Raw genomic sequence first — 25,505 nt, 5'->3', positions numbered from 1 at the left:
GTCGGCGGTTCGAATCCCTGTGACGGGGTGAGCTCCCGTTGCTTGGTCCCAGCTCCTGCCAACCTAGCAGTTCGAAAGCATGTCAAAATGCAAGTAGATAAATAGGAACCGCTACAGCGGGAAGGTAAACGGCGTTTCCATGTGCTGCTCTGGTTTGCCAGAAGCGGCTTTGTCATGCTGGCCACATGACCTGGAAGCTATACGCCGGCTCCCTTGGCCAATAATGCGAGATGAGCGCGCAACCCCAGAGTCGGTCACGACTGGACCTAATGGTCAGGGGTCCCTTTACCTTTATCTTTTTAAAGTAAGGTTGGAAGGAGGTGACCGATGATCTAGAGCAGTGCTTCCCAAACTTGGGTCTCCAGCTTCTTTCTGGACTACAACTTCCATCATCCCTAGCTACCGTAGCAAGACCAGTGGGCAGGGATGATGGGATTTGTAGCCCCCAAACAGCTGGAGACCCAAGTTTGGGAAACACTGATCTAGGGCCTTGGGCCTTCTAGGTTCTGTGGGATTGGTATTTTGCTTTGTTTTGTTTCTGTACAAAATCATCTTATACCGTCGTACCTTGGTTCTTGAACAGAATCAGATCCGGAAGTCCATTTGACTTCCGGAAACGTTCGAAAACCAAGGCACGGCTTCCGATTGGCTGAAAGAGCTTCCCGCACTCAATCGGAAGCCGCAGAAGCCGCGTCAGACATTCGGCTTCCAAAAAAACATTTGCAAACCGGAACACTTACTTCCAAGTTTGTGGCGTTTGGGAACCAAAATGGACAAGTACCAAGGCAGTCAAGAACCAAGATACGACTGCACACACAAAATAAGAGTGGATCAGTCATTTGCCCTAAATATTTCACCAAACTCTAGAGCACATGGCGAAGAGAGGAAGAAGAAACTTTATTGCATGAGATATGTTACATTGGATCTCATTCATACAGAACAGGGGTCAGCAAACCTTTTCAGCAGGGGGCCAGTCCACTGTCCCTCAGACCTTGTGGGGGCCGGACTATATTTTGAAGGGGGGGGGAATGAACGTATCCCTATGCCCCACAAATAACCCAGAGGTGCATTTTAAATAAAAGCACATATTCTACTCAAGTAAAAACACATTGATTCCTGGACCATACGAGGGCCAGATTTAGAAGACGATTGGGCCGGATCTGGCCCCTGGGCCTTAGTTTGCCTAACCATGATACAGAGGATAGGAGGAAGGGAGGAATCCCCAAAGCAACTTGTTCGCACTCAAACGGTACGACTAAGTATGAAGTTGAAACATCAGGGGAGAATTGAGGATTTTAAAAAAAATTCCACGGCCCAATTCAAGTAGCTGGAATTAAACATTTTATCATCACAACATCAATGGAAGGGAAATAGGAAAGACCCAAACTATGAGGACTTCAATGAACTGTAGACCCAGTTGTTAAATATAAATTTAAAAATCTACCATGGTGTGTTGTGTTTCTGGCCACAAGATGCTGCTGTTGCATTTTTTACAGAACCTCTGGTCTTCCTTTAATAAGAGAACACAAGGCAGGCAAATACCTCAGGTGGAAGCAACGACTTGAAAGCATGCTTAATTCTCCATATTTCTAAGGGACAACTCTTCAAATGGTTTATGGTCCAAGGCTGCCTTTCTGTCTGCTACCAGGCACTGGCCACATTTGCATGTGACAATGAATCGGTTGCTGGCTTATCGTTGTTTATCGTGGACACGCAGCATACTGGTCAATTGCTCCTGGCTCCCTCCTCCTCCTCCTCCTCCTCCTCCTCCTCCCTTGGTGCAAGCAGGAGAAACAAACCCGGAAGCCACAATTAAGTTTCTGGGATTGTGGTTTCTTGCTCACTAACAAGTCAGGAAACAAAGATCTGCTATCGGTTTAAAAATCCGGGCTTGTTAGGGGAGCGACTCACCACAATCCTGGGTTGGGAGGTCACAGGAAGCCAAGCTTAATTGTGGCTTCCGAGTAAGTTTGTTTCTCCCATTTGTGAACCAGGAGAGGTTGTGCACACGAGCACACTGCTCGTGCGCAAAAAGCCACAATAAAAAGCAGCTACCCTGCCTCCAGCCTCCCAACCTGATTTCCAGTGATTCTCTAGCAAGCATTTGCATGCCATGATTGAAATACGTTTTGAAAGGCAAGGCTAAAAGGATCGGGTCTTCATGTTCTGAGCCTGCAGTTTGATTGTTTGCGGACAACTGAAGGCAAGCGTTTTTCAAAGCAGCCACAAAACACGCTAATACCACAAGCTTGCCAGCCCACATCTTGTCTTATTTTAATGTGTAGTTAAATCTGACAACCCACCCCGCCCACAAAAAAACCAGCATTCATAGTTGCACCACAGGGCAGAGTAGGGAAATGTCAGAATCAATAGCAGAAGAAAACCTGGTCGACGTCACAGAGTGATTCACAGACTCTGACATCTAGATCTGAAAGGTATCAGAGACATGGGAGCACGTAGGGCAATATCTGTAGGAAAAGGGGGCGGGTAGCAACTTTTATGAACTCTCTCGTTGCAAGTCCAAAAAGACATCTGCTTTCCATTTCCATTTGAATTTCCAACTGTCCCTGAAGGGCTCAGACTCACCGTAATAATAAGTTAAATTATGTTATCTAGTGCGCTTAAAGAATTACAGCGGTACCTCGGTTTTCAAACAGGTTAGTTCACAAACAACTCTGAACCCGAACACTGGAAAAGTGGAAGTAGGTGTTCCGGTTTTCGAACCTTTTTTCGGAAGCCGAAAATGCTCCGTTTTGAGTCCCCCCCCCTGTGTTTCCTGTTGCGCTGGCAATTTGCGTCCCCCCCCCATTGTAATTCAAGCCTTCCGTTTCTGATTGCAGTGTTCCAAGGTGATATTTGGAGCTTCTATTTGGTGCTTTTGTTTTTGCTATTTATTTTGCATTTTTTTTGTTTTGAGGCTTTTTCAGTTCACTTGTTTTTGTGACTGTGTGGATCCCAGTTCAGCTACTGATTGATTGATTGATTGATTGATTGTGTGACTGCAGAAATGGATAAAAGGCCCCCATCCATCTAGAATACCGTTTTATTTATTTTATAGTACAGTACAATTATTATTGCTTTCATTTTATGGATCAATGGTCTTGTTAGACAGTAAAAATCATGTTAAATTGCTGTTTTAGGGGTTGTTTTTAAAAGGATCAATCCGTTCTGCATTACTTTCTATAGGAAAGCGCACCTTGGTTTTGGAACGCTTTGGTTTTGGAACAGACTTCCGGAACGGATTAAGTTTGAGAACTAAGGTACCGCTGTAAATGCATGCTAGGTTTAGTTCATCACATATAGACATTAGTACGGCTGAAAGTAGCATTGCTGAACATGACCAGGAATACCTGCAAGAGAAACTGGAGTTCATTTCTTTCTGCTTTCCACCGATCTGCCTGAGACCTCAATTCCTTTGCTGCCTCCTCCCTGATCTCTGACTCTATTATGCTCCTCTGCTTCTGGTGGTGCGCCAAAGTCTCCTTTGTATGGATAAAGTTTAACTTTTATTTAATTAAAACATAGCTACCATGTATCACATCTAAGAATATCAGTTAGAAATAAGGCCACATGCATTTCATTCCGATTTCCTAATGTTATTAACAGAAAGAGGCCATTCCACAAGACTATCTTCCTTTACTCACTACAAATTCAGCAGGCTGTATGAGTGAAGGGGTCTTATCTTTGCATCAAATATGTTAGTCACATGCTGAGGAGCCTTCAACCCACTGCTTAGATTAGAAGGCTTGGAAGAGCAACAGGGAATTGTCTAGCTCAGCAGTTCTTCTTCCTCTTTCTTGGGAGGGGTGAAGAAAGTTAACTTCTAGCAAGCAGAAAGCCATTGTACCTAAACACTACAAATGATGCTTTACTCAAAACATTCCTGCCTGCAAACCGGAATCTCAAATGACAGTATTACCCGGTTTTCCAGTCCTGATTTGCAGGCAAACTCCCGCTGGAGCAAACCACAGTTTATTGTATTTGGACGCAGCAATGAACAATGGCTAGCTATTAACTAGAGGTTTAAGGCTCTAATCTTCTTCCCTCGTTCAAGGGAATAGCAGAGGAGCAGGTTTGCAAGTCCAAGGCTTGTCATTTATCTTTTCAAATCCTCCCAGGCATGGTTTATGGCTGCAGCCCATCAACATGTCAGTGCTCTAAGCACCCACATCAAAAAATTGCCCAAAAAATGGCGCAGCCCGAATGATCACGCCGATCCAAGCGGAGATTCCAGGACTGTCCGCGGGCCGGATCCAGAGGGCAATTGGGCCTGATCTGGCCCTCAGGCCTTAGTTTGCTGACCCCTGATCAAGAGCCCATAGCAATAGCAGATAGGCGCTTTCCCCTCTACAAGCAGCTATGGGGCAGAACCCCTTGCTTGCCTTACGCTGTGGTCAAAGCCTTCTGAAACCCATGCACATGATATAGGGTGCCTTGCTTTTCAGGGTTTGTTCTAATAAACTTGTATAAAAGCAGCAGCAGCAGCAGAATCAATATGAAGAGACAGAATGTTACTGCTCTGAGAAAATTAAATTCTTGAAATGGAATCAACTAACTTACATGCCTAGCATGCCGCACCTTGGAGCGTTGGTAAAACACTGCATATGTTGTTATGGGGCAGCTTGCAGAATGTTTCTTAACGTTACACAGCTTTTGAGCTGGAGAATAAATCCTTAGAGCCACTGAACCTCGATTTCAACAAGGCTCCCACTAGGGACAAACATTTTTAGAGGAACTGGGCAGGATTCACCCATTGATCGCCATCAGTAGAAGCCCTGTACAAAGAGTTCTAACTTGTGCAACAGGGCTTTCCCCACCCCCTTTACCCCCAGCCCCCCAAATCGGCTTGGGGATGTTGGAAGAACCCCCCCCTCCCCAGAACGGTATACCGGGGAAGAGGGAGGGGGAATCATTCTGTCTGGCAGCCTGATGGGCTTGCACAGGAAGAATGTTTGATTTACACAACACTGAATTCAACCCGTTATGTTTTTGTGACATAGTACAAAGGTAAGAGATTCTAGACCTAATTACTAGCACATTTGCAAAGCTAAGCAGGGTCTGGTATGCTTTCAAACTGGATTGGGGAATGCCTGTTGAGATTCCTGCATTGCAGCGGGTTGGACTAGATGGCCCTATGGCTCCCTTCCAACTCTATGATTCTAGATCTGCAGCAAGGAGCTGCTACATATCTTAAATCAGGAAAGGAATGTTCCCAGCACTGGTAAGTTGGAATTGACTTGTTTTGTTATGCCAACTTTCTGTATACCTGTTCAATTTATCATGTACAGTGGTGCCTCGCTTAACGAATGCCCTGCTTAACGAAATTTCCGCTTAATGAAAGGTTTTTTCTAGCAGAGGTTGCCTCGCTAGACAAATTCGTTTTACAAAAAATTCGTCTAGCGAATCACGGTTTCCCATAGGAATGCATTGAAATTCAATTAATCCGTTACTATGGGCAAAAAAAATTCAAAAGAAATTCAATGCATTCCTATGGGATTTGCTAGACGAATTTTTCGTGAAAAGAAAAGACCCGTGGAACGAATTAAATTTGTCTAGCGAGGCACCACTGTACATGGGATGAGGGAAGTTTAACAAGTCATTATCAGAAAAACAGAGCCAAAAGGGAAGGTCATAGCATAAATACCACCCTATGCTCTTTGGAAGAAGAAGAGGTTGATAAGAAGAAGAAATAATAATAATAATAATAATAATAATAATAATAATAATAATGTATAGAAAGTACATTGTTCCAGATTCCCCCAATTAGGGCTCGGCGATATCTGGTTTTCAACACTGCGCTAAATCAGCAGCTAAACATTGTGATATACCGATATATGACGATGTCTGAAATAAGGATGGAACTACCGGTATGTAGAGGTGGATCCCAATACTCACAATTTGAATAAATGCATACCTTCAAAATGCTGTCCAGTTTAGCCCGCTCCTTCAAAAGTAATTCGTATTCACTGTTGCAAGTATCAATGATGAGTTCTTTTTCGGAGATGTCATTGATGAGTCGTTGCTGGTCTTCGTCCCACTGATGTTTAGCTATGTGATAGGCTCTCTCTGTCTCATTCAACTTGTGCTGCAAAGTTCTGATTGTTGCTAATGGGAAGGAAAACAAGGCCGTGAGCTAGTTCAACTTAAAAGGACTGCTGAAACATAATTAAAACCAGCAAAAGTTGTTTCACTTTTATGCATTCAGGTAGAAGACAACGAAAGAACAGCAAGATTCCAGGGTGCTCAATTTCTTACTACTGTATTTGTATGACAGCATTGACTTATTGCAACTGAAGCGATTTATACAATAACCTGCCCCAAACTGCCATTTTGTACCCAACAAAAGCACAAGATCTAAAAGGTCAGATTTCCCCCCAAGTATGTTGTACAATGGGCTTATTGACACAACACAATGCAGAATGGCATGTTAGGCTAAACCAGGCACCCCCAAACTGCGGCCCTCCAGATATTTTGGCCTACAACTCCCATGATCCCTAGCTAACAGGACCAGTGGTCAGGGGTGATGGGAATTGTAGTCCAAAACATCTGGAGGGCCGAAGTTTGGGGATGCCTGGGCTAGACTGAAGCTCAGCTTTGTAAAGCCATAACTACTACTAGCATACAAAATTTGCAATAACCTTGCCGAACTCACAAACATGGTTTAATAGAGCAAAGGAGCCCAGTTTTCTACAACTCCCCTGACAGGTCTCCAAAATGGCCTCATAATTATAATTTTTTAATAAAAGTTTTTATACATTCCCATCATTTTCAAATTTTGCACTCCTGGGATTACTTGGATCACTTGGGCTCCACCCCACCCCCACCCCCTGATTTTCAAATTTCCCCCTATATTCTTTGCATCTATTTACATTTTTCTGATCCATTTTGTCTCTTTCCCCCCCTTCACTAATTTTACATTATACGTGTCACAATAATCCAGCTAACGTTTTTAAGCATACGCAGGGTTTAAAAGATATTCTATAAACTTTGTGTATAAGACGCCTCCATGTATAAAACGCCCACTATTTGGGGGGACTTCAACTTAAGAAAACACCCCTCAGCACTACCCGTGTATAAGACGAGCCCCAATGTTAAACCTATTTTTTGGGTTAAAAAACCGAGTCTTGTACACAGAAAAATACAGAACTTCCTTTGCATGTGACTAGAGGTGGGTGCGACCTTACCTGCCCAGGTAACAAAAGGGCAAGGCACGCAGCACACCCTCTCTCTTTGACTTCCTCTCTTTGTCTTCCTCCATCGTTGGAGCAGCTATTTAGCTAAAGATGCTCTGTTGGCTTCCAGTCAACAGAGGACACCCTGAGATTATCCCCATATGGGATAGATCCACATGTATATACTCTGTAACTCAGTCTCCCTTCAGGGATCCAACTGTGAACTGATGATGTGAGTAATCTTATCCTATATAATAATGTCCAAGATGTCCCTGCGTCCAAGCTGTCCCGTGTGTCCCTGGGTCACTGCGCATGTGCCCCAGGGATACAGGGATTGGACAGCAGAGACTGCGCGCGCGCACTCTCCCCCCCCTGCCTCCTCCAACCGCCGCTCCTGCCGGACACCGCCTCACTGCAGGGCACGTCAGGGAAGCGAGGGTGGAGGCCGGTGAAGGCCTCCTCACAACCCTCCCTGGCCGTGAGGAGCGGCGGTTGGAGGAGGCGGGGGGGGGAGTGTGCGCGTCCTTCCTGTCGGCGGCTGGGGGAGAGGAACGGAGGAGGAGAACGCAGCGCTTTCTCCTCCTCCGTTTCTGTCCCCCTGCCGCCGACAGCAAGGACAGGTCCCAGGGTTCAGAGAAGCGCTGCGCAAGCGCTTCTCCGAACCCTGGGATGTCTGCTTGCTGTCGGCGGCTGCGGGAGAGGAACGGAGGAGGAGAACGCAGCGCTTTCTCCTCCTCCGTTCCTGTCCCCCTGCCGCCGACAGCAAGGACAGGTCCCAGGGTTCAGAGAAGCGCTGCGCAAGCGCTTCTCCGAACCCTGGGATGTCTGCTTGCTGTCGGCGGCTGCGGGAGAGGAACGGAGGAGGAGAATGCAGCGCTTTCTCCTCCTCCGTTCCTGTCCCCCTGCCGCCGACAGCAAGGACAGGTCCCAGGGTTCGGAGAAGCGCTGCACAAGCGCCTCTCCGAACTCCAGGATGTTCTAGCGCCCGTTATTAAACGGGCTGAAATACACTAGTTTTATATACTTTGCACAAGATTGTGGCATGTTTATTCTTTTAAGAGGGGTATAAGGGAACTTACCAGGAACCTAAGGGACGCGGGTGGCGCTGTGGGTTAAACAAGAGAGCCTAGGGCTTGCCGATCAGAAGGTCGGCGGTTCAAATCCCCGCAACGGGGTGAGCCCTCGTTGCTCGGTCCCAGCTCCTGCCAACCTAGCAGTTTGAAAGCACATCAAAGTCCAGCGGGAAGGTAAATGGCGTTTCCGTGTGCTGCTCTGGTTCACCAGAAGCGGCTTTGTCATGTTGGCCACATGACCTGGAAGCTGTACGCCGGCTCCCTCGGCCAATAACGCAAGATGAGCGCTGCAACCCCAGAGTCGGTCACGACTGGACCTGATGGTCAGGGGTCCCTTTACCTTTACCAGGAACCTAATATTCAGAGGCTTAAACAAGCCTGCAACCACCTACCTGCTGTGCGTTAAGAAGGGGGATGTAAAACTCTGCTAAGTTATAGAACTTGCTAGTGCAAGTTAGGGAGGTTATTAATAAACAATATATCCTCTCTTGCCTCCCTGAACATTCCAACAGTATCCTCCAGAAGTTACTGAACTACAATTCCAATCATTCCTGGCCACGCCAGCTGGCACTGATGGGAGCCAGGGTCTAATAACATCTAGATGATCCCAGGCTAAAATAAGTGAAACTCAGGCAGATTCTTGGCGTCTCAGACTTTGAAGACCAGATGGGAAATAAGCAAACCCTTTAATCTGAAGACAAAGCAGGAGCTGGCAAAAAAAAAGGTGACGTTTTGTCCAAGGTAGTAAATTTTCAAGCAACTGTGATCCACTGAAACCTGTAAGTATGATTACTTTTGGGCACAGATTCTACTGTTGCCACGGGGTACTGCGATTGCAAGCATGTGGATGGACACAATTTCAGACCATGAAGACTTGAACGACAGTTCCAGTCATTTAAAAATAGGCAATGAAAGGGAGCTTTTGCGGGGAGGGAAACAAGGTGTAAACCGAGAGGGAAAACGCTAAATCAAATGTCACAACCCAAACACCTTTCTGAGAAAAACAAAGAAAAAAAGAAGTCCACATGTGAACCTTTTAGACAGCATGTCTGAACATATCACAGAGGAGAAATTAAAGCACCAGCCCAAAGCAATCAAAGAAAGAAAGAAATCTCTAAGCAACCGGAGAGAAAAGGCATTAATTAAGCCACTACCCAGGAGAAAACGAAGAAGCCAGATAGTCTGGATTAATCACCAATGGCTTCTAATTCAGAAACTAAATGATAATTTAGGTTTATTCAATAGGCAGTGGAAAAGAAAGGTGCAGAAAGCCAAAAGCCTTTCACTTGTATATTTCTCCAAAGGAAGTTTTTGTTCAAAATATGACAAGGTGACTAAAAAGAAGCGTCATTTTAAAAAGAAAAGCCATTCTAAAAGACACACTTTTTAGAATGCAGTGATGGGTGTGATTTGGTGTATGTATACAAAGCAAAGCAGATCACATTTAAAGAGTTATTGGTGGCATTTTTGCAGCTTAATAATAAATAAATAAATAATAATAATAATAATAATAATAATAATAATAATTTATTATTTATACCCCGCCCATCTGGCTGGGTTTCCCCAGCCACTCTGGGTGGCTTCCAACAGAAAAATGAAATAAAATAATCTATTAAACATTAAAAGCCTCCCTAAACAGGGCTGCCTTCAGGTGTCTTCTAAAAATCTGGTAGTTGTTTTTCTCTTTGACATCTGGTGGCAGGGTGTTCCACAGGGCGGGCACCACTACCGAGAAGGCCCTCTGCCTGGTTCCCTGCAACTTGGCTTCTTGCAGCGAGGGAACCACCCGAAGGCCCTCGGTACTGGACCTCAGTGTCCGGGCAGAACGATGGAGGTGGAGCTTCAGAACTATGTATGTGAACAGAATTTTAATCCCATAGATAGATGGATAGATGAATTTCATTAACACTTACGTTTTGGGGGAAAGGGGGCTACAACTTTTTTAAAAAGACTAGGATAGCAAAGAATCTAAACTGATCACATAGGAACAGAAAAATGGTGAGCAGTGAAAGAAAGAAATCCAGAAAATAGATGTTGATCATTTTATTTACTTTGAGCAGCGGGGTTTGTAGAGAAGGTAAGGAAAGGTGTGGTCAGTGGAATCAAGGCAGCGTATCAGTTTTAGGGCCATTAATTCTTGAGTGGGAGGATGCAAATCTTACCTTGAAGTTGTTCTATTTGCAGGTCTGCTTCACACAACTTGCCTTCTGAGGAATACCGTTCTATACCAACTTCTTTCCTTGCAACAGCCAGCTCATACTCCAGGCTTTGTCGAACAGCCTCGCCTTTCTCTACTTCGGCTCTCAACTTGGCAATCTGGCTTTCGTAGTTGGATAGCTGCAAAAGGAATGACCCGAGGCGACTGCCATAGATAACGGTGCAATATTTCAAAAAGCAAATTGCTAAAGACATATTTAGAAACTATTTTACTATATTACGGTAGCTTCTAGGCAGCTGGTGACCAATGTGAGAAAGAATTTGAAAACGTAGAAGGGAGAACTTTAATATTAAGATCGGATGGAATCTCCTTGGAAAGAATTCACTGGACTGGACTGGAAATGGATAATTCTGGTCTTAATAATGAGCTTTTGGGGTTTTTTAGATTTTTAACTTTTAAAAGTCCTCTGTCTTGATGAGGACATACACAGGATGGTGGGTGATGAAGGGCTCTGTGTGAGAGACAAGAAAGAAAGGATATCCCAGGGTGGGAGGCTTGGGGGACAAACAGAAGCTCCCAGGTGAAAGCTGGGAGGGTCTACTTTTCTGTATATGGATAAAGGATGAGATATAATTGTGATAGTGGGCTTTTATATCTATTTTCCTTTCCTTTTTTTCTCCCTTGCCTTTTTATCTTTTGCTTTTTATTTCTTCTTATTTTGGTCCTTCTTAATTTTTAGATCAATTCGGCTCTTCTTGTAAGGGCAGAACGTTGTCCCTCGGCTGGGACAGAATACAGACAGGGAAGCTGTGGTGGTATTTGATCCAGCAAATCAAATAAAAATAGTTCCGCCCCCGCCCCCTGCAGAATGCACCTAAGAAAGGATAAGGGGACCCATGCGACTTTTCCTTGTTAAGAAAGAAGCCGAGTTAGTGGGAAAGGACAAAGGCAAAGAAAACTTTTGAGTGGCAAAATGAACTCCCTGCTACTGCCTCCTTTCACATGCCTGAGGAACTGATCGCTCTCCAATGAACACCAGGTGTCATACTGTACAAAATGCAAATTACTGAGCTACTTCCCCACTATAATTGGACTTTCTGTCAGGGTTTGTTGTGACTACTCTTGAGTAACAACCGTCCACATGCTTGTCTTTCAGACGTTTTTATTGGTGCACATTATTTACAGTGTAACAGATTGCTCATTTCATGTCCACCCGCTCGAGTCAGATTCCTGCACTACCCCCTTCCGCGCTCGGGACCAGCATAAAAGCCTCGGAACTGAGAAGCGCCTCCCTTTCCTCCTCCTTCTCAATTCCGGCATCGGGGGGACGGGTCTTCTGTCTGACCTATTCCTGTCCACTCTTTCCGCCTCCCTCTCTTCCTGCCTATGGAGCAGGGGCTCTTTGATGTTGCCAGAGCCCTGGCACTCCCTCTCCGTTTCCTGACTCACCCCTTCAGACCCCTCGCTCTCATGACTGCTTGGAGACGGGCTGCTTCTGATGAGGGGGGAGGGTTCTCTATAATCCCTCCCCCTTACACTTTCATTTTAAAAATTCAGTAATTTCATTCATTTTGTCATAAAACAAAGCAGCATTTGAATTCCCGTATCTTAAGAAGCGCTTCTAAATATTGACATAAGACAGGTAGAGCCAACACACGCCAGGCCATAAGACAAGATTGTATACACAAAGCTTTTGCACGATTATGAAGTACTTACTTCTGCATTATGTTTAGCAGTTATATCCAGTTTCTCTTTCTTGGCTTGATGGAGTTTTCTTCTCAGGTCCTCCTTCGTTTCCATCTCCGGCTCGCTACGATTGCATGGATATGTCTTTCTAGGTTGCCTGCTCCAAAATGCAGAGATTTTAATTGACAGCAATCTTGCACTCGGATCTGCTTTGAACTTTAAATGATCAAGAAGGCAACTCTAGACAACATCTGGCTCATTGAAATATGCCAAAGACCTGGCTATTCCTGAAGCTGTACCAAAACCCATTCACAAATAACATTCTATCACGTTTATTTCAAGCTTCAAAAATTGTGCAGGATATCTGCAGTGCTATTTGTTGCTGTCACATTTTGTCTCCAAGTATAAAAATGAAAGTTTTTCTATCATAGCCAGAAAAACACAAAGTCTTTCTCGGTTGGTTGGGAACATTAAAAATGTCTCTGCTTCTACATTTCTGCTTCAAAGTCCAGATTTTCTGTTAAAATAACTGTCTATATTTGGTAAATATACTTTGTATGTAAATGCTGACAATTTGCAATAAATTTGTAATACATTTTGTTCATGCACAACAGGAAGGAATTCAACGTCGTGCTAAGGCAATTGTTCTCTTATGGCAAGCATTTTGGCTTGCTTTTTTGGAACAGTACCCCATCCTCCTCCCCTCTGTTATAGGGTTCTACTGGAGCCCTCCCCCCCCCAAAAAATGCCAACTGTGGGGGGGGGCAGGGCAAAGAGAAGTAGGAAGACCCACTGTGCCAGCAGAAATATTCTTCTTATTTATTCAATTCATACACCGCCCTATACCCAGAGGTCTCAAGGCGCTTCACACACAAGACCACAACATATAAAATCAGACCAATTCCTTGTGGAGGGGGTCTTCCAGGGTGGGTTCCTCTGTTTAGCTAGAGCAGGCATGTCCAACAGGTAGATCATGATCTACCGGTAGATCACTGGATGTCTGTGGTAGATCACTGGCAGATCTCTGCCCCCCCAAGATGCTCAATAACTCTGGGCTCCCCTAAAAAAAGCTCAACAACTTTGCCCTGTACCCCTAAAAATGGGGCTTTCCTTCCTAAAAAAAAAAAGCTCATCAACTTTGACCTGAACCCCTCAAAAGGGGGTAGATCACTGCCAGTTTTTAACTCTTTGAGTTGAGTAGATCGCAGTTTCTTGTAAGCTGGCCACCCCTGAGCTAGAGAAAGGTGAATGCTGGCAATCACTTTTAGCTATATCAACACTGACATTTCAGAAGCCATGAGACAGCAATTCAACAACATTTAAAAGAAACATGGAAAGCCAATTCTTCTTTTCCTTACAAATAGCTCTGAGCCATTTTTGTTTAAGCAGATCACGGTTGGCTTATACCGGCGGAAGCCTGGAAGGGAAGGTGGCTGCTGCCATCATGGCGGACGAAGAAGAGGACCCTCCTTTTGAAGAAGATACTGAGGAGGCTGGAGGAGGCCCAGAGGGTGGGCAGGGGGAAAGGAAGAGGCTGTTCTCCAAGGAATTAAGATGTAGGATGGATGGATTTGGAGACGGCCAGAATCCTTACAAAGAGTCAGTGGATATTCTTGAAGACCCGGTTATAGAATTCATCACAGAAATGACCCACAAAGCAGTGTCAATTGGATGGCAAGGTCGAGTGCAGGTTGAAGATATTGTCTTCCTGATCCGTAAAGACCCTCGGAGGTTTGCTCGTGTGAAAGACTTGTTAACAGTGAATGAAGAACTGAAACGGGCCAGAAAGGCATTTGATGCAGCAAACTATGGATCTTAAGGCCTCATGTGATGCAAATGGGTGGTATGGGCAAAATGCTGAGGGAGGAATGGCCCATAACAGGTGCTAACATGTTTGGATATTGCCGCTACTAGAAGACAAACCAACACTTTGCTTTGCCAAGTGTAAGAATTGTTTTGTAAATGTTAATTCACAGACTTTGTAACTTGAACAATTGTTGTTGTTGTTTTAAGGGTTGTTGTTTTGCTTAGTTACTGCATAGATGTAATATTAATAATAATAATAATAATAATAATAATAATAATAATAATAATAATAATTTATTCATACCCCGCCCATCTGGCTGGGTTTCCCCAGCCACTCCGGACGGCTTCCAACCGAATATTAAAAACAGTACAGCATCAAACATTAAAAACTTCCCTAAACAGGGCCGCCTTCAGTTGTCTTCTAAAAGTAAAATAGTTACTTATTGCCTTGACCTCTAGTGGGAGGGCTTTCCACAGGGTGGGTGCCACTACCGAGAAGGCCCACTGCCTGGTTCCCTGTAGCTTTGCTTCTAGCAGGGAGGGAACTGCCAGAAGACCCTCGGCGCTGGATCTCAGTGTCTGGGCTGAACAATGGGGGTGGAGACACTCCTTCAGGTATACAAGACCGAGGCCGTTTAGGGCTTTAAAGGTCAGTACCAACACTTTGAATTGTGCTCGGAAACATACTGGGAGCCAGTGTAGATCTCTCAGGACCGGTGTTATGTGGTACACATAATATAGGCTATACACATTGTATAGGCTAACTGATTCAATTTATGAGTTGCTTCCCATAAATGTTTTTTCACAGTAAACACTAGTGATTTGGGATTCTTAGTTAATATGAATAGACAATTTCACCCATGCATTTCTTGCAATGGGAGAAACCAAATAAATAAACCAGATCATGGTTAACATTTGATAGAGCCACTAAGGGGCAGATACCGTGTTTCCCCCTTTTTAGGACACCGTCTTATAACTTTTTTTTCCTCAAAAAAACACACGGTGTCTTATTTTCAGGGGATGTCTTATTGTTATTATGTTTTTATGGTATCTATGGTTCCGTGGGGTGGGGCGGCAGGCCTCCTCGGCCGGGCCATGAAGAGGCCAGGCCGCTGGCTAGGCGCTCCGCCCGGCGATGCCTTTGTCTCGGTTTTTTAATTCTTTCTTCTATTTCCCCCCTGCCAACCGCTCCAAGGTTCCTGCTACTTTAATTTTTTTTTGGGGGGGGTGTTTTGCATGAGGATGAGCAGGGCTGAGGGATCCCGCCTGGCTTTAGACAGGCCACCCGCGTGCCTCCAGAGCTTGGCCAGCCGAGCTTGGTGAGGCGGAAGGCCTCCGGGGAATGTGGGACCTGGGCAAGGCGGCACTGAGAGCCCCCACGACCGCGCAGCCATCGCCCTTGTTGCTGTGTTCCTTTCAAGCCTCTCACTCAAAATGAGGCGCTCACTGCACTTGGAAGGAGCCGCGCGCCCATGGCTCATGCAGCAAGGGCCCTCCCGACTCCTTCCCAGGCGCCCCTTTCCCCTCCTCCTTGCTTTCCCCTCCTCCTTGCCGGTTCTGGGCGGCGGGCGGCAGGCAGGAAGGAAGAGGCCAGGTCGCTAGCTCGGCGCTCCGCCCGATCGGCACTGCGGAGCGCTCCGCCCGATCGGCGCTGCGGGGCGCTCCGCCCGATCGGCGCTGCGGGGCGCTCCGAGCGATCGGGGCTGCGGAGCGCTCCGAGCGATCGGCGCTGCGGAGCGCTCCGAGCGATCGGCGCTGGTTCTGGGCGCCGGGGTGGCAGGCCTCCTCGCCGGGCGCTCTGGCGGCGCAGAAGGGGGCAGCAGCGCTCCCGCCGTGTGTCGCCCCGGTGGTGCGGAAGGGCCTGCGGGCCTCCCGTCACCACTCTGCCTTGGGCCATGCAGCCCATGACACTCCAGCGTCGCGGAAGGGGCCAGCAGCGCTCCCGCCGCCGTCCATCACTCCAGCGGTGCGGAAGCACCCGCGGGCCTCCCGCCGCAGCTCAGCCTTGGGCCATGCAGCCCACAGGGGCGAGCAGCGGCCTCGCCTCTGCCTGGCCCGGCAGCAGCAGCAGCAACAGCAGCGGGAGGACAAGGACGGCGCTGCTGCTGGGTCCCGCTGCCTCGAGGCAAGCGGCGCTGCTGCGCGGAGGTATGGCTTATTTTCAGGGGGTGTTTAATCTGCACAAATGCTTAAAAAGCCTGCTATGGCTTACTTTCTGACTACGTATTAAAAAGGGGGAAACACGGTAATTGGCTTTGGGTATTGGTTCTTCCCCACAGGCGGAAACAGGCTATCCCTGCTTTCAAGCACAACGAAGCACATGCTGATTATCGGTGGTCGTCGGGAGGTTTTAGCAATGAACTGAGCTTAGCATGGCTACCCTTCAGCAACTGTGGAGGAATCGAGGGGTACCTCATAGCTGGAGCCTCCAGACAACAGAAAATCCATTAAAAAATGCCACCGCAGGGGATCTTTTAAGTTATGCCCACACTGTGTTTGAAATTCGCCAGGTGCCAGGAGCATTTAAGGACAGGAGTGCAACAGCACTTTTCCCACCTGCTATTCCCAGCAATTGGTATTCAGAGGCATGATGAGACGTGGGTGGCGCTGTGGTCTGACTCTAAACCACTGTGCCTCTTGGGCTTGCCGAACAGAAGGTTGGCGGGGTGAGCTCCCGCTGCGATGGGTGAGCTCCCGTTGGGGTGAGCTCCCGTTGCTCTGTCCCAGCTCCTGCCAACCTAGCAGTTCGAAAGCACACCAGTGCAAGTAAAAGGCGATTCTGTGCGCTCTTGCTTCAATCACAGTGTCCCGTTGCGCCAGAAGCAGTTTAGTCCTGCTGGCCACATGACCTGGAAAGCTGTCTGGGGACAAACACCGGCTCCCTTGGCCTGAAAGCGAGATGAGTGCCGCAACCCCATAGCAACCTTTGACTGGTCTTAACCATCCAGGGGTCCTTTACCTTTTACCTGTAGAAATAAGTTATATTTTATCTATACAATCAGAATGAATTTCAGGAACCCAAAAGTCATATTAAAAATATGACCTTTGAACCATCTGGCCCAAAAATGGCAACTCGGCATTCCATTTTGGGGGCTGCAACCCTGGTTTAAGAAGCCATTTGACGCCTAGCTTATTTATCTGAGTTTCTAACACTGCAGGGGAGGTTCAGACATTCAAAGCAAGAGGATGGGTGAATCTACTGTGGCAAGCAACCAGGTTGCTGGGTCCTTTGAAATGGCTTGCTTTGTTATCAAACTTTCGTGGGAATGATGTGTGAGCAGCCACAGCTGGCAATATATGATTCAAGCCATATTTCCAATTAACGAGAAGCAGAAAGGGAATCTGATTGGTTTGAACTGTGTCGAGAGGAAACAGGTTTGCACCAGATGAGCACAGCTGGCGGTTTAATTATGGCAATATTAGTGTTGCTGCAAGACAAACGCACGCAATTAATTTAATGTTCTATTCCGGGCATGGAAAACACAACTTGTTAGAAGCCAGGTATGACTCTTACCTCACAGACATGCATTTAGCATCTCGGGTAAAAGCAGGGGGGTTAGAAAAATAATATGACTGTTTTCTATGGGAGCAACGCACAAAGCAAGGGGAGCAAGAAACACAGTTAAATTAGTATTTAGAAAGAAATTATGCAATGCGTAGGGCAGAGGAATGATACATAATTAACAACAATACATTCACAGAATGCCAGTAGGCCTCTGAATAGGTAAAAAAAGGTAAGGGACCCCTGGATGGTTAAGTCCAGTCAAAGGCGACTATGGGGTTGTGGCGCTCATCTCGCTTCAGGCCGAGGGAACCGGCGTTTGTCCACAGACAGCTTTTCTGTGTCATGTAGCCAGCAGGAGTAAACCGCTTCCGGCGCAACGGGACACCATGACAGAAACCAGAGCGCACAGAAATACCATTTACCTTCCCGTTGCAGCAGTACCTATTTATCTACTTGCGCTAGTGTGCTTTCAAATTGCTAGGTTGGAAGGAGCTGGGACAGAGCAATGGGAGCTCACTCCGTCGCGGGGATTCGAACCGCCGACCTTCCCATCAGCAAGCCCAAGAGGCTCAGTGGTTTAGACCACAGCGCCACCCATGTCTCATCCTGCCTCTGAATACCAATCGCTGGGAATAGCAGGTGGAAAAAGTGCTGTTGCACTTCTGTCCGACTTGCAGGCTGCCCGCAGTCTTCTGGTTGGCTACTGGGAGAACAGGATGCTGAACTAGATGGGCCACTGACCTGATCCAACAAGTCCTTCTTTGGTGCTTATAACTGGAGCTATGCCACCGCTGCTTCTACCAGCAGAATGGCGGCTCTGACCCATGTGGGCTCAGCCCAGGTAGGAAGGCAAGGGAAACACATCACAGAAAACATAAAAAGCAGTGTGGAAACAAGACACAACCCCATCACCTCTGAAACACAACAGCAGCAGTTGTTAACAACAACTGTTTCTGTTTGAGAATTCCAAGTTGATGCTTCTTGGGAGGAGTTATGGGGAAAGGATATGGAATTTACCACGTGTTATATGTTAAAGAGAAAACTATCCTAAAATTTTGTGGTATTTAACACCAAATAAACTGGGTCAAGTAAATGCTTGGGTCATTCTTCCATATGTAGTGGACATGTAAAAAGAAGCTAAATGCTTTTGGGACGTGATAGATAATGAAATGAAGAAAATATTTAAATGGACTATTCCCAAAAGACCAGAAACTTTTCTTATAGGCATAATAGGGACAAAGGTTCCAAAGAAAATGGCCAAACTATTTCTGTATGTGACAACAGCAGCTAGAATATTATATGCACAGAAATGGAAAGAAGGGAAAGTTTCAATGAAGGAAGAGTGGCTTTTGAAAGTCATGGACTAGGCAGAAATGGCAAAGCTGACAGCGAAATTAAGAGATCAGAAAGATGAACTTTTTATAGAAGAACAGAGGCCTTTTGTAGACTATTACAAAAACTATACAATAGTCAAATGCAATCACGGGCAGGATTTGTGATAAAAGCAGTGGAAGAAAAATGATAAAATAACTAATAAACTTTTTGTAACAGATAAAGATATAACACAGTAGAAAAGTTCTGAGTAAAAACACAGTGTAGGGGAGGGTAAGAAGTCAACTTATAAAACAATGTGTTTGATTGGAAGGTTATTGCGAAAACGTCTGAAAGCTAAACAACAGAAAGCTGCGCTGAAGTTACAGTTCCTCTGGTCGAAATTCTTACAAAAAACTACACAGGGGCTTGTTTTCTGAACTGTCAAGTAGTAGAAATTGCCATCCACTCACACAATGGAAACTTTCATCATTGGATTGTGTTTTAATTAAAGGAATGAAACTCACCATTTCTTTTCGGGAACCAGAGAATCGATCTGAGGATTCATAGCTTCCATTTTTCAGCCACTTATTCTACATACTGTGGACAATTAATGTAACCACGTCGTTTATATTCTTTGTTGCAAGGGGAAAACTTTGGGCATTGTTTTGCTCCCACACATCTTGAAGAAACTCTAAATGATAAAGACATTTAAAGGGATATTTTAACGGCATGCACTTCTCAATGAGTGTTCTCCTTGAAATGTGGCACCCAAAACTAGGAGCACTACTCCAGGCATGGCTCAGCCAACACAGAACAGAGCAGAATGAATCCTTCTCATGATCTGAGATGCTTTTAATACAGTCTAAGGTAACAGTAGCTTTTTTTTTAGTAATCACATTGCTCTCCTAGTTCAGATTCAACTAGGGCACCTAGATCCTTTTCACAGGTATTGCTGTCAAGTGACAGGCCTCACCTATATAATACTTGGTGCCTTGGGCACAGGTTGAACTTAAATGCAGCACTTGTAAACAAGTGAATTTTGGTAGATGTGGTTTGCCATGCAGGGATAAGAAAAAAATGCAACTTCTGCACAACTACAGAAGATCAAGGAAATATCTCCTCCTTTTGCTTGCTTTGTTCATTTGAAATCAGCGGTGCTCACTTCATAGACAGAGGGGTTACAAGTATGCAAGTATGTGTGTGGTTTAAAAATAAATAAATCACTATTTACAATCACAGCAATCTAATCTCCTGCTAAGAGAAGCTAAATCAGTGCAAGACAAAACTGCAAGAAGGACCATCTGAAATCCTTGTTAGTTCACATTAAGGTGTTGCATGAACCACATATTTGTAATAACAGAAGTGTTATGTTTCCTAGGCAGCAGGGAAATGTACCTTTTGAAGTAAGTTTCCCAAATGCTTGTGAGACAGGCGACAATACACCTTGAGATAAGCTTGGCTCACACTTATTAACTAGCATTGTAACACAAAATCCCCCCCTTTTTTTTGCTTATAGCAGCTGCAGGGCAGAGACATATTCAGCGAGCGCCTCTTTCCCCATCGCCACATCTCAGTGCTAGGAAAAACTGCACCTGGCGAACTTCCACCTGCCGCAGAACTTGTGCCAGGACAAGCCGGCAGTCCTAAAAGCTACAGTACTCAACTTCTTTCCCCCTGCCTCCTTGTACAAATATTGCTCCTTGGGACAAGAGAACAACTTCGCTCTTGCCTTTTAGCCCCAAGGTTTCCCAAACGTGGGTCTCTGGCTGGTTGTTTGATGTTTTTTTGGGAGGGGGGACTACAACTCCCATCATCCCCAGCAGGACCAGTGGTCACGGATGATGGGAATTGTAGTCCTAAAAACAACAACAGCCAGAGACCCAAGTTTGGGAAACCCTGGTTTAGCCAAATCACCAGCAAGACAGGGATTCTTGGGTTTTTAATCATGCATTTTGTGATTCCGTATTGTGATTTTTTTAATGTTAATGTTGGGAACTGCCCTGAGACCTGCGGGTAACAGGGCGGTACACTATTAATACTAATAATAACAATAAATACATCACCCCCCCCTCCTTCCTCCCCTGCAAACCAAAGTGTTTGGGACCAACTCCCTCTACTCCCATCTATTTCCCCTGCCAAGCTCCCCCAACACAGGCAGATCGCTGCCCCCACCGCGATTCCCACGACCCACTTCATACGTACCGTACCCCGTGGAGCCGCCAGTTACGAGCAGCCTAGACCAGAAAAGTCTATTTAGGCTTGAAGAAGAAAAAGAAACGTAGAAAGGGGGACTCTAGGACCCAGGGGAGGGACGGGAAAGCTAAGCCACGCCCAGCGCCTCCTGGGAGGTGGGTTTTGCTCCCTCCTCCTCCGCAACGGCTACTTCCGGTAAACAGTTTCCAGGCACGCCGACCACCCGCTTTCAGCGGCTTCGCCCCGCCTTCCGGCCTCGGAACGCGACTTCTCATTGGAAGAGCCGGCGATTGTGACGCGGCGCGTTCCAAAGGGGAAAGAAAGCGGGCGGCTCTTCCCGGCTACAGTCGGCTTCGGATGTTGCAAAGGAGCATGCGCGGGTCCAGTGGGCGCGTATTTCCCGCGCTTTTTGGCGCTCTACAGAAATGCAGGAACCGTTAAAGGGCTGTTGCGGCTCTTGCCAAGGTGCACACTGCTGTTTCTGCATATATATTTTGAATAGTAATTATATAAGATATAATTGTAATTATTATATTTTGTGTTGGAATTAAGCATTCTATGAGGTTGATTTATTATTATTATTATTATTATTATTATTATTATTATTATATTGAAGGTTCTTTCCATCCAAATCAGTCTTTCATTTGGTTGGTAACATACCTCCACAGATAAAATAGAAAACGTCTTGTTCAGCAAATTATCGTGACTACAATTTACAAGTTGCATCACAGTGTTCAGCACTGAGTGTAAAGGGATAAGAATCTACTGTATATACGGTATTGTTAATAAGAGCATTGGACTTGAACTAGCGAGTATAGTGGGTTTAATGTCCATTCAGTCATGAATCTCACAGGTTCTTGGTTTAACCTACCTTTCAGGTGGTAAACTTTCATTCTTTTACAAAGTGTATGTGCAAGGTTTTTGTGTCAGCGTCATGTGTCGAGTATTGTGCTTAATACCCTCCTTAATTGGGGGGAGAAAGCAAGCTTCTGTGTGAAAAAGGAGACAGAATTGCAATGAACAGTCAAGGTGTACTGTATATGTTTTTAAAGGGTAAAGGGACCCCTGACCATTAGGTCCAGTCGTGACCGACTCTGGGGTTGCGTGCTCATCTCGCATTATTGGCCGAGGGAGCCAGCGTATAGCTTCCAGGTCATGTGGCCAGCATGACAAAGCCGCTTCTGGCAAACCAGAGCAGCACATGGAAACGCCGTTTACCTTCCCGCTGTAGCGGTTCCTATTTATCTACTTGCATTTTGACGTGCTTTCGAACTGCTAGGTTTTTAAGAGAGAGCAAATATTAGGAAATTACAGTAAGCTTACAGGTGACCTCCTTCCAAAGGAAGGCAAATCTTGCCTCTTAGTGAGGTGTGTCAAATTTAAGACTTTCTTCGGTTTACTGGAGCCAAAATCCTGTGTTTTTTCCTTGTTTTACAGCATAGGTGAGACAGCTACAGGAGCCCTGAGAGAACAAAACATTGGCAATGCAAGTAGTTGGCAATGCAAGTAGACAGAAGGGAGTCAGCCCGTATTCAACTTCTGCGTATCCAGCTGTCTCTGCCTACCGACCCCAACTTGCTGAACCTGCTACTGAGGTTTCTCCATTCTGCCACCCACTAGTAACTGCCTCTTTTCCCCTCAACCAGACTGTCCTTTTGTGACATCACAGGAAGTTTGTAGCCCGTGGCAACTGCTTAGGGATGCATCTGCACAGCCTCCCATCCTGGTACTGGAAAGGGGAATGCCATGAACGTTACTTAGATGTATTTAGAAATACCTTGATTTTAGAAGTAGAAGATGGCTTGCTTAAACTCTGCTGTCTCCTTCATTGCTGCTTTCGGGAAAAGCCTCGTCAGCTTGTGACATCCATGAAAGGCAAACACAGATACGGTGAGGGGAATGGCCCTCATTCAACAGTTATCATCCAGCCACCTCCACTGGCCAGCCTGCCAACCTCTGCTGGCTTCCACCCATGAATATCCAGTGGTTCATTCGCCCAGAGCCTGGAGGGCAGCCTACACCGCTGTCTGAACATGCAAGTCCCAGTCATAATGTGTCTGGTGGGTGACCTATGTTCACACTCTCCATTCATACTTACCCCAGCATCAATCCACAAATATCCACACAGCTTTTGTCAATGGCCTTCTGAAGGTGAATTTCAACCAGCTTACGTGCACAAACTTCGTCCTCCTTCAGCCCTGCGGTTTCCTGGGCTCCCACATGCTAATCACAGCTTCTGCCAGGTCCGTCGCCAGCTTCTACCATGGATATCTGCCGCTTTCAAGCCGCAGTCCTGCTCAGCAGGTAAACTTGCCTTCTCGTTGCTCCACAGCATCTCATTGATGGATGATGGCCTCCTTCCATTTGCCACTTCGCCTCCATGCGGAAGGAGACCGCCAAGTACTGAATAACACAACTGTTGTCCACTGTGACCTTTTCAAGCTTGGCCTTGGGCTTTCCCCTTGGGCTGCTTTTGTATATCCACTGAGATGCTATGTGCTTATGTGACATCACAGGGCGTCCACAGCCAATAACAGCAGCTGGAGAGGCATCATCATGACCTCCTCAGGCCTCACAATGGTGGGCGCAGCTCAACAGCCATTTCCCCTTTGCTTGTTTGCTATGTACAGCTCACTCCTTTTCTGTAATGACACCAGAGAAAGGCATGCCATAAACCCACCTTCCTATTTTGACTCTCTGGCACCCTATCTGCATAACCTAGCAATTCCAAAACATAGACGCACTTTTACTCTCGCAAGATTGAATGGTTTGCCCTCGGCTGGACTTGAGGGATGATTCCAACAGATTCCATATGATAAATGCTTATGTGGAGATGGCAGTCCTGAATCTGTGGCACATGACCTTCTGGCTTGCACTCTTTGTAAATACTTGAGGAATGAGGTCTCCATCTCTCTTTTATTGTCCATTCCAGGTCGCCCAACCACTGCCACACTGTCCATTCCATTGGCAGATCAATATGAGCAGGTGACAGCAAAGGTTGCAAGGCTTTTAGCTGAGGCAATCGGAATAAGATCCACTACAGCAGGCACGTCCAACAGGTAGATTGTGATCTACCGGTAGATCACTGGACACCTGTGGTAGATCACTGGCTCCCCCCAAAGAAGCTCAACAACTTTGGCTCCCCTAAAGAAAAGCTCAACACTTTTGCCCTGCACCCTCCAAAATGTGGCTTTCCTCCTCTCTAAAAAGCTCAACAACTTTGACCTGAACCCAAAAAACCAGGGCTTTCCTTCCTAAAAAAAAGCTCAACAACCTTGACCTGAACCCCAAAAAGGGGGGGGGGGTAGATCACTGCCAGTTTTTAACTCTGTGAGTAGATCGCAGTCTCTTAGGAGTTGGCCACCCCTGCACTACAGTATTTGACTATTGATTCAAAACCCTAAAATGTATTTTATATAATTGCCTTTTTATTTATGTTGTGTATATTGCAATGTTATTTTGTTGCTATGGCCTATGGCTGACGCAAATAAAGTTTATTCATTCATTCAATCAATCAATCAATCCATAGTGGGGGGTCATTTTTCATCCTGATGGCTGCATTCCTTTGGGTCAGATTTTCCATGTATGGGAGCCAACTCCTAAGGGCCAAAAAATACTGCCCCCCCCAAAAAAAAATTGATTAGTTGAATCCAGTACTGTAGTTGCATCAGGTGTGCTTGAGACAACACCTGTTTTTGTGCTGTTGTCAGGGGGTTGCAGTTTCAGCTGAATTTAGTGGAACCACTTGAAGCATCTGCTGTGTTGAGCTATTTCAGTTGCTTTTGTTTGATTTGCTCATTGCAAACAGCTAAAGGTCTGTAAACTTTGATAATAAATCTGATTTGCAATGGAGGTTGAATAATTTTGATTGCAGCTGTATGACTGTAAGTATGATTTGCACTTTTATCTATGGATATAAGTAATATACATATCATTTTTAATTCTCATGTAACCATTTCCCAGGGGGTGGTCATGTTAAACAGTTGCAGCACAAAGAAAGAGAATTTTGGCATATTAAAAATTAGCAACTTTAAAATGGTGTAAGGTTTTTTGATAACAATCCACAGACTTTCTAAGTTTTTTTATTCTCTACATTCAACCTGACAACCTGATATGGCACAAAAGCTTCCATATTTTTTTACAGTAATATGTCAATGTACGTAATTTTGCTTCTTGTTCTGTAAAAACAACATGATCACTCAGGCACTGATCAGTACAATTTTGCTTTCAACGTCCTTTTCCTCTCAACTATTCCCATGTTGGTGACAGTGCAGTAGAAGCAGATGGAGGAAGCGTTCAGGACTCAGGGTGGACGTAAATAAGAACAGAAAAATGCAACAAGAATCTTGTTTAATCAAAGCTGCTGTATAACCCTGCTCTTGTTGGTGCAATATTTTAGAATACATTACATTCCAATCTTGGGAGATGTTTTCCTTATAGCAACAACTCTGTTATCAGTGTGAGAAACCTTGCTGCATCAGTAGTATTGTTTTTTGTTTTTTTTAACAACAGCAACATCTACTGACTTTTCCCAAAACTATTTGTTCAAATTAACAGGGTTTTGCCTCGAGGCAAGACCATCAGTAAAACTGAAAAGC

General features: G+C 45.5%; 1 protein-coding gene and 1 pseudogene across 7 annotated transcripts in view; one reads left to right on the top strand and one right to left on the bottom strand.

Moving 5' to 3' along the window:
- Positions 1–21,156, bottom strand: part of CCDC171 (coiled-coil domain containing 171) — a 202,656-nt gene extending 181,500 nt beyond the window's left edge. Inside the window, exons 1-6 of one of the 7 annotated variants that reach the window (XM_060269246.2) lie at positions 20,917–21,156; positions 19,239–19,405; positions 12,120–12,246; positions 10,408–10,582; positions 5,915–6,105; positions 3,351–3,482 (exon numbers count right to left, since the gene is read on the bottom strand). In XM_060269246.2, the coding sequence (XP_060125229.2) occupies positions 3,351–3,482; positions 5,915–6,105; positions 10,408–10,582; positions 12,120–12,246; positions 19,239–19,288 (675 nt within the window). In that variant the 5' untranslated portion in view covers positions 19,289–19,405; positions 20,917–21,156. Of the gene's footprint in view, positions 1–3,350; positions 3,483–5,914; positions 6,106–10,407; positions 10,583–12,119; positions 12,250–19,238; positions 19,406–20,916 lie in introns of all 7 variants that reach the window. The other 6 variants (XM_060269247.2, XM_088658742.1, XM_088658743.1 and 3 more) reach the window with 6 other exon arrangements.
- On the top strand, positions 13,534–13,908 carry LOC118097629 (transcription initiation factor TFIID subunit 13 pseudogene; annotated as a pseudogene).
- Positions 21,157–25,505: the final 4,349 nt, after the last annotated feature.

This window comes from Zootoca vivipara, chromosome 15 (genome assembly GCF_965207765.1).
Source record: "Zootoca vivipara chromosome 15, rZooViv2.hap1.1, whole genome shotgun sequence".
Lineage (NCBI taxonomy): Eukaryota > Metazoa > Chordata > Lepidosauria > Squamata > Lacertidae > Zootoca > Zootoca vivipara.
The sequence above is the reverse complement of the archived record's forward strand: the minus strand, read 5'-3'. Positions and strand labels throughout refer to the sequence as shown.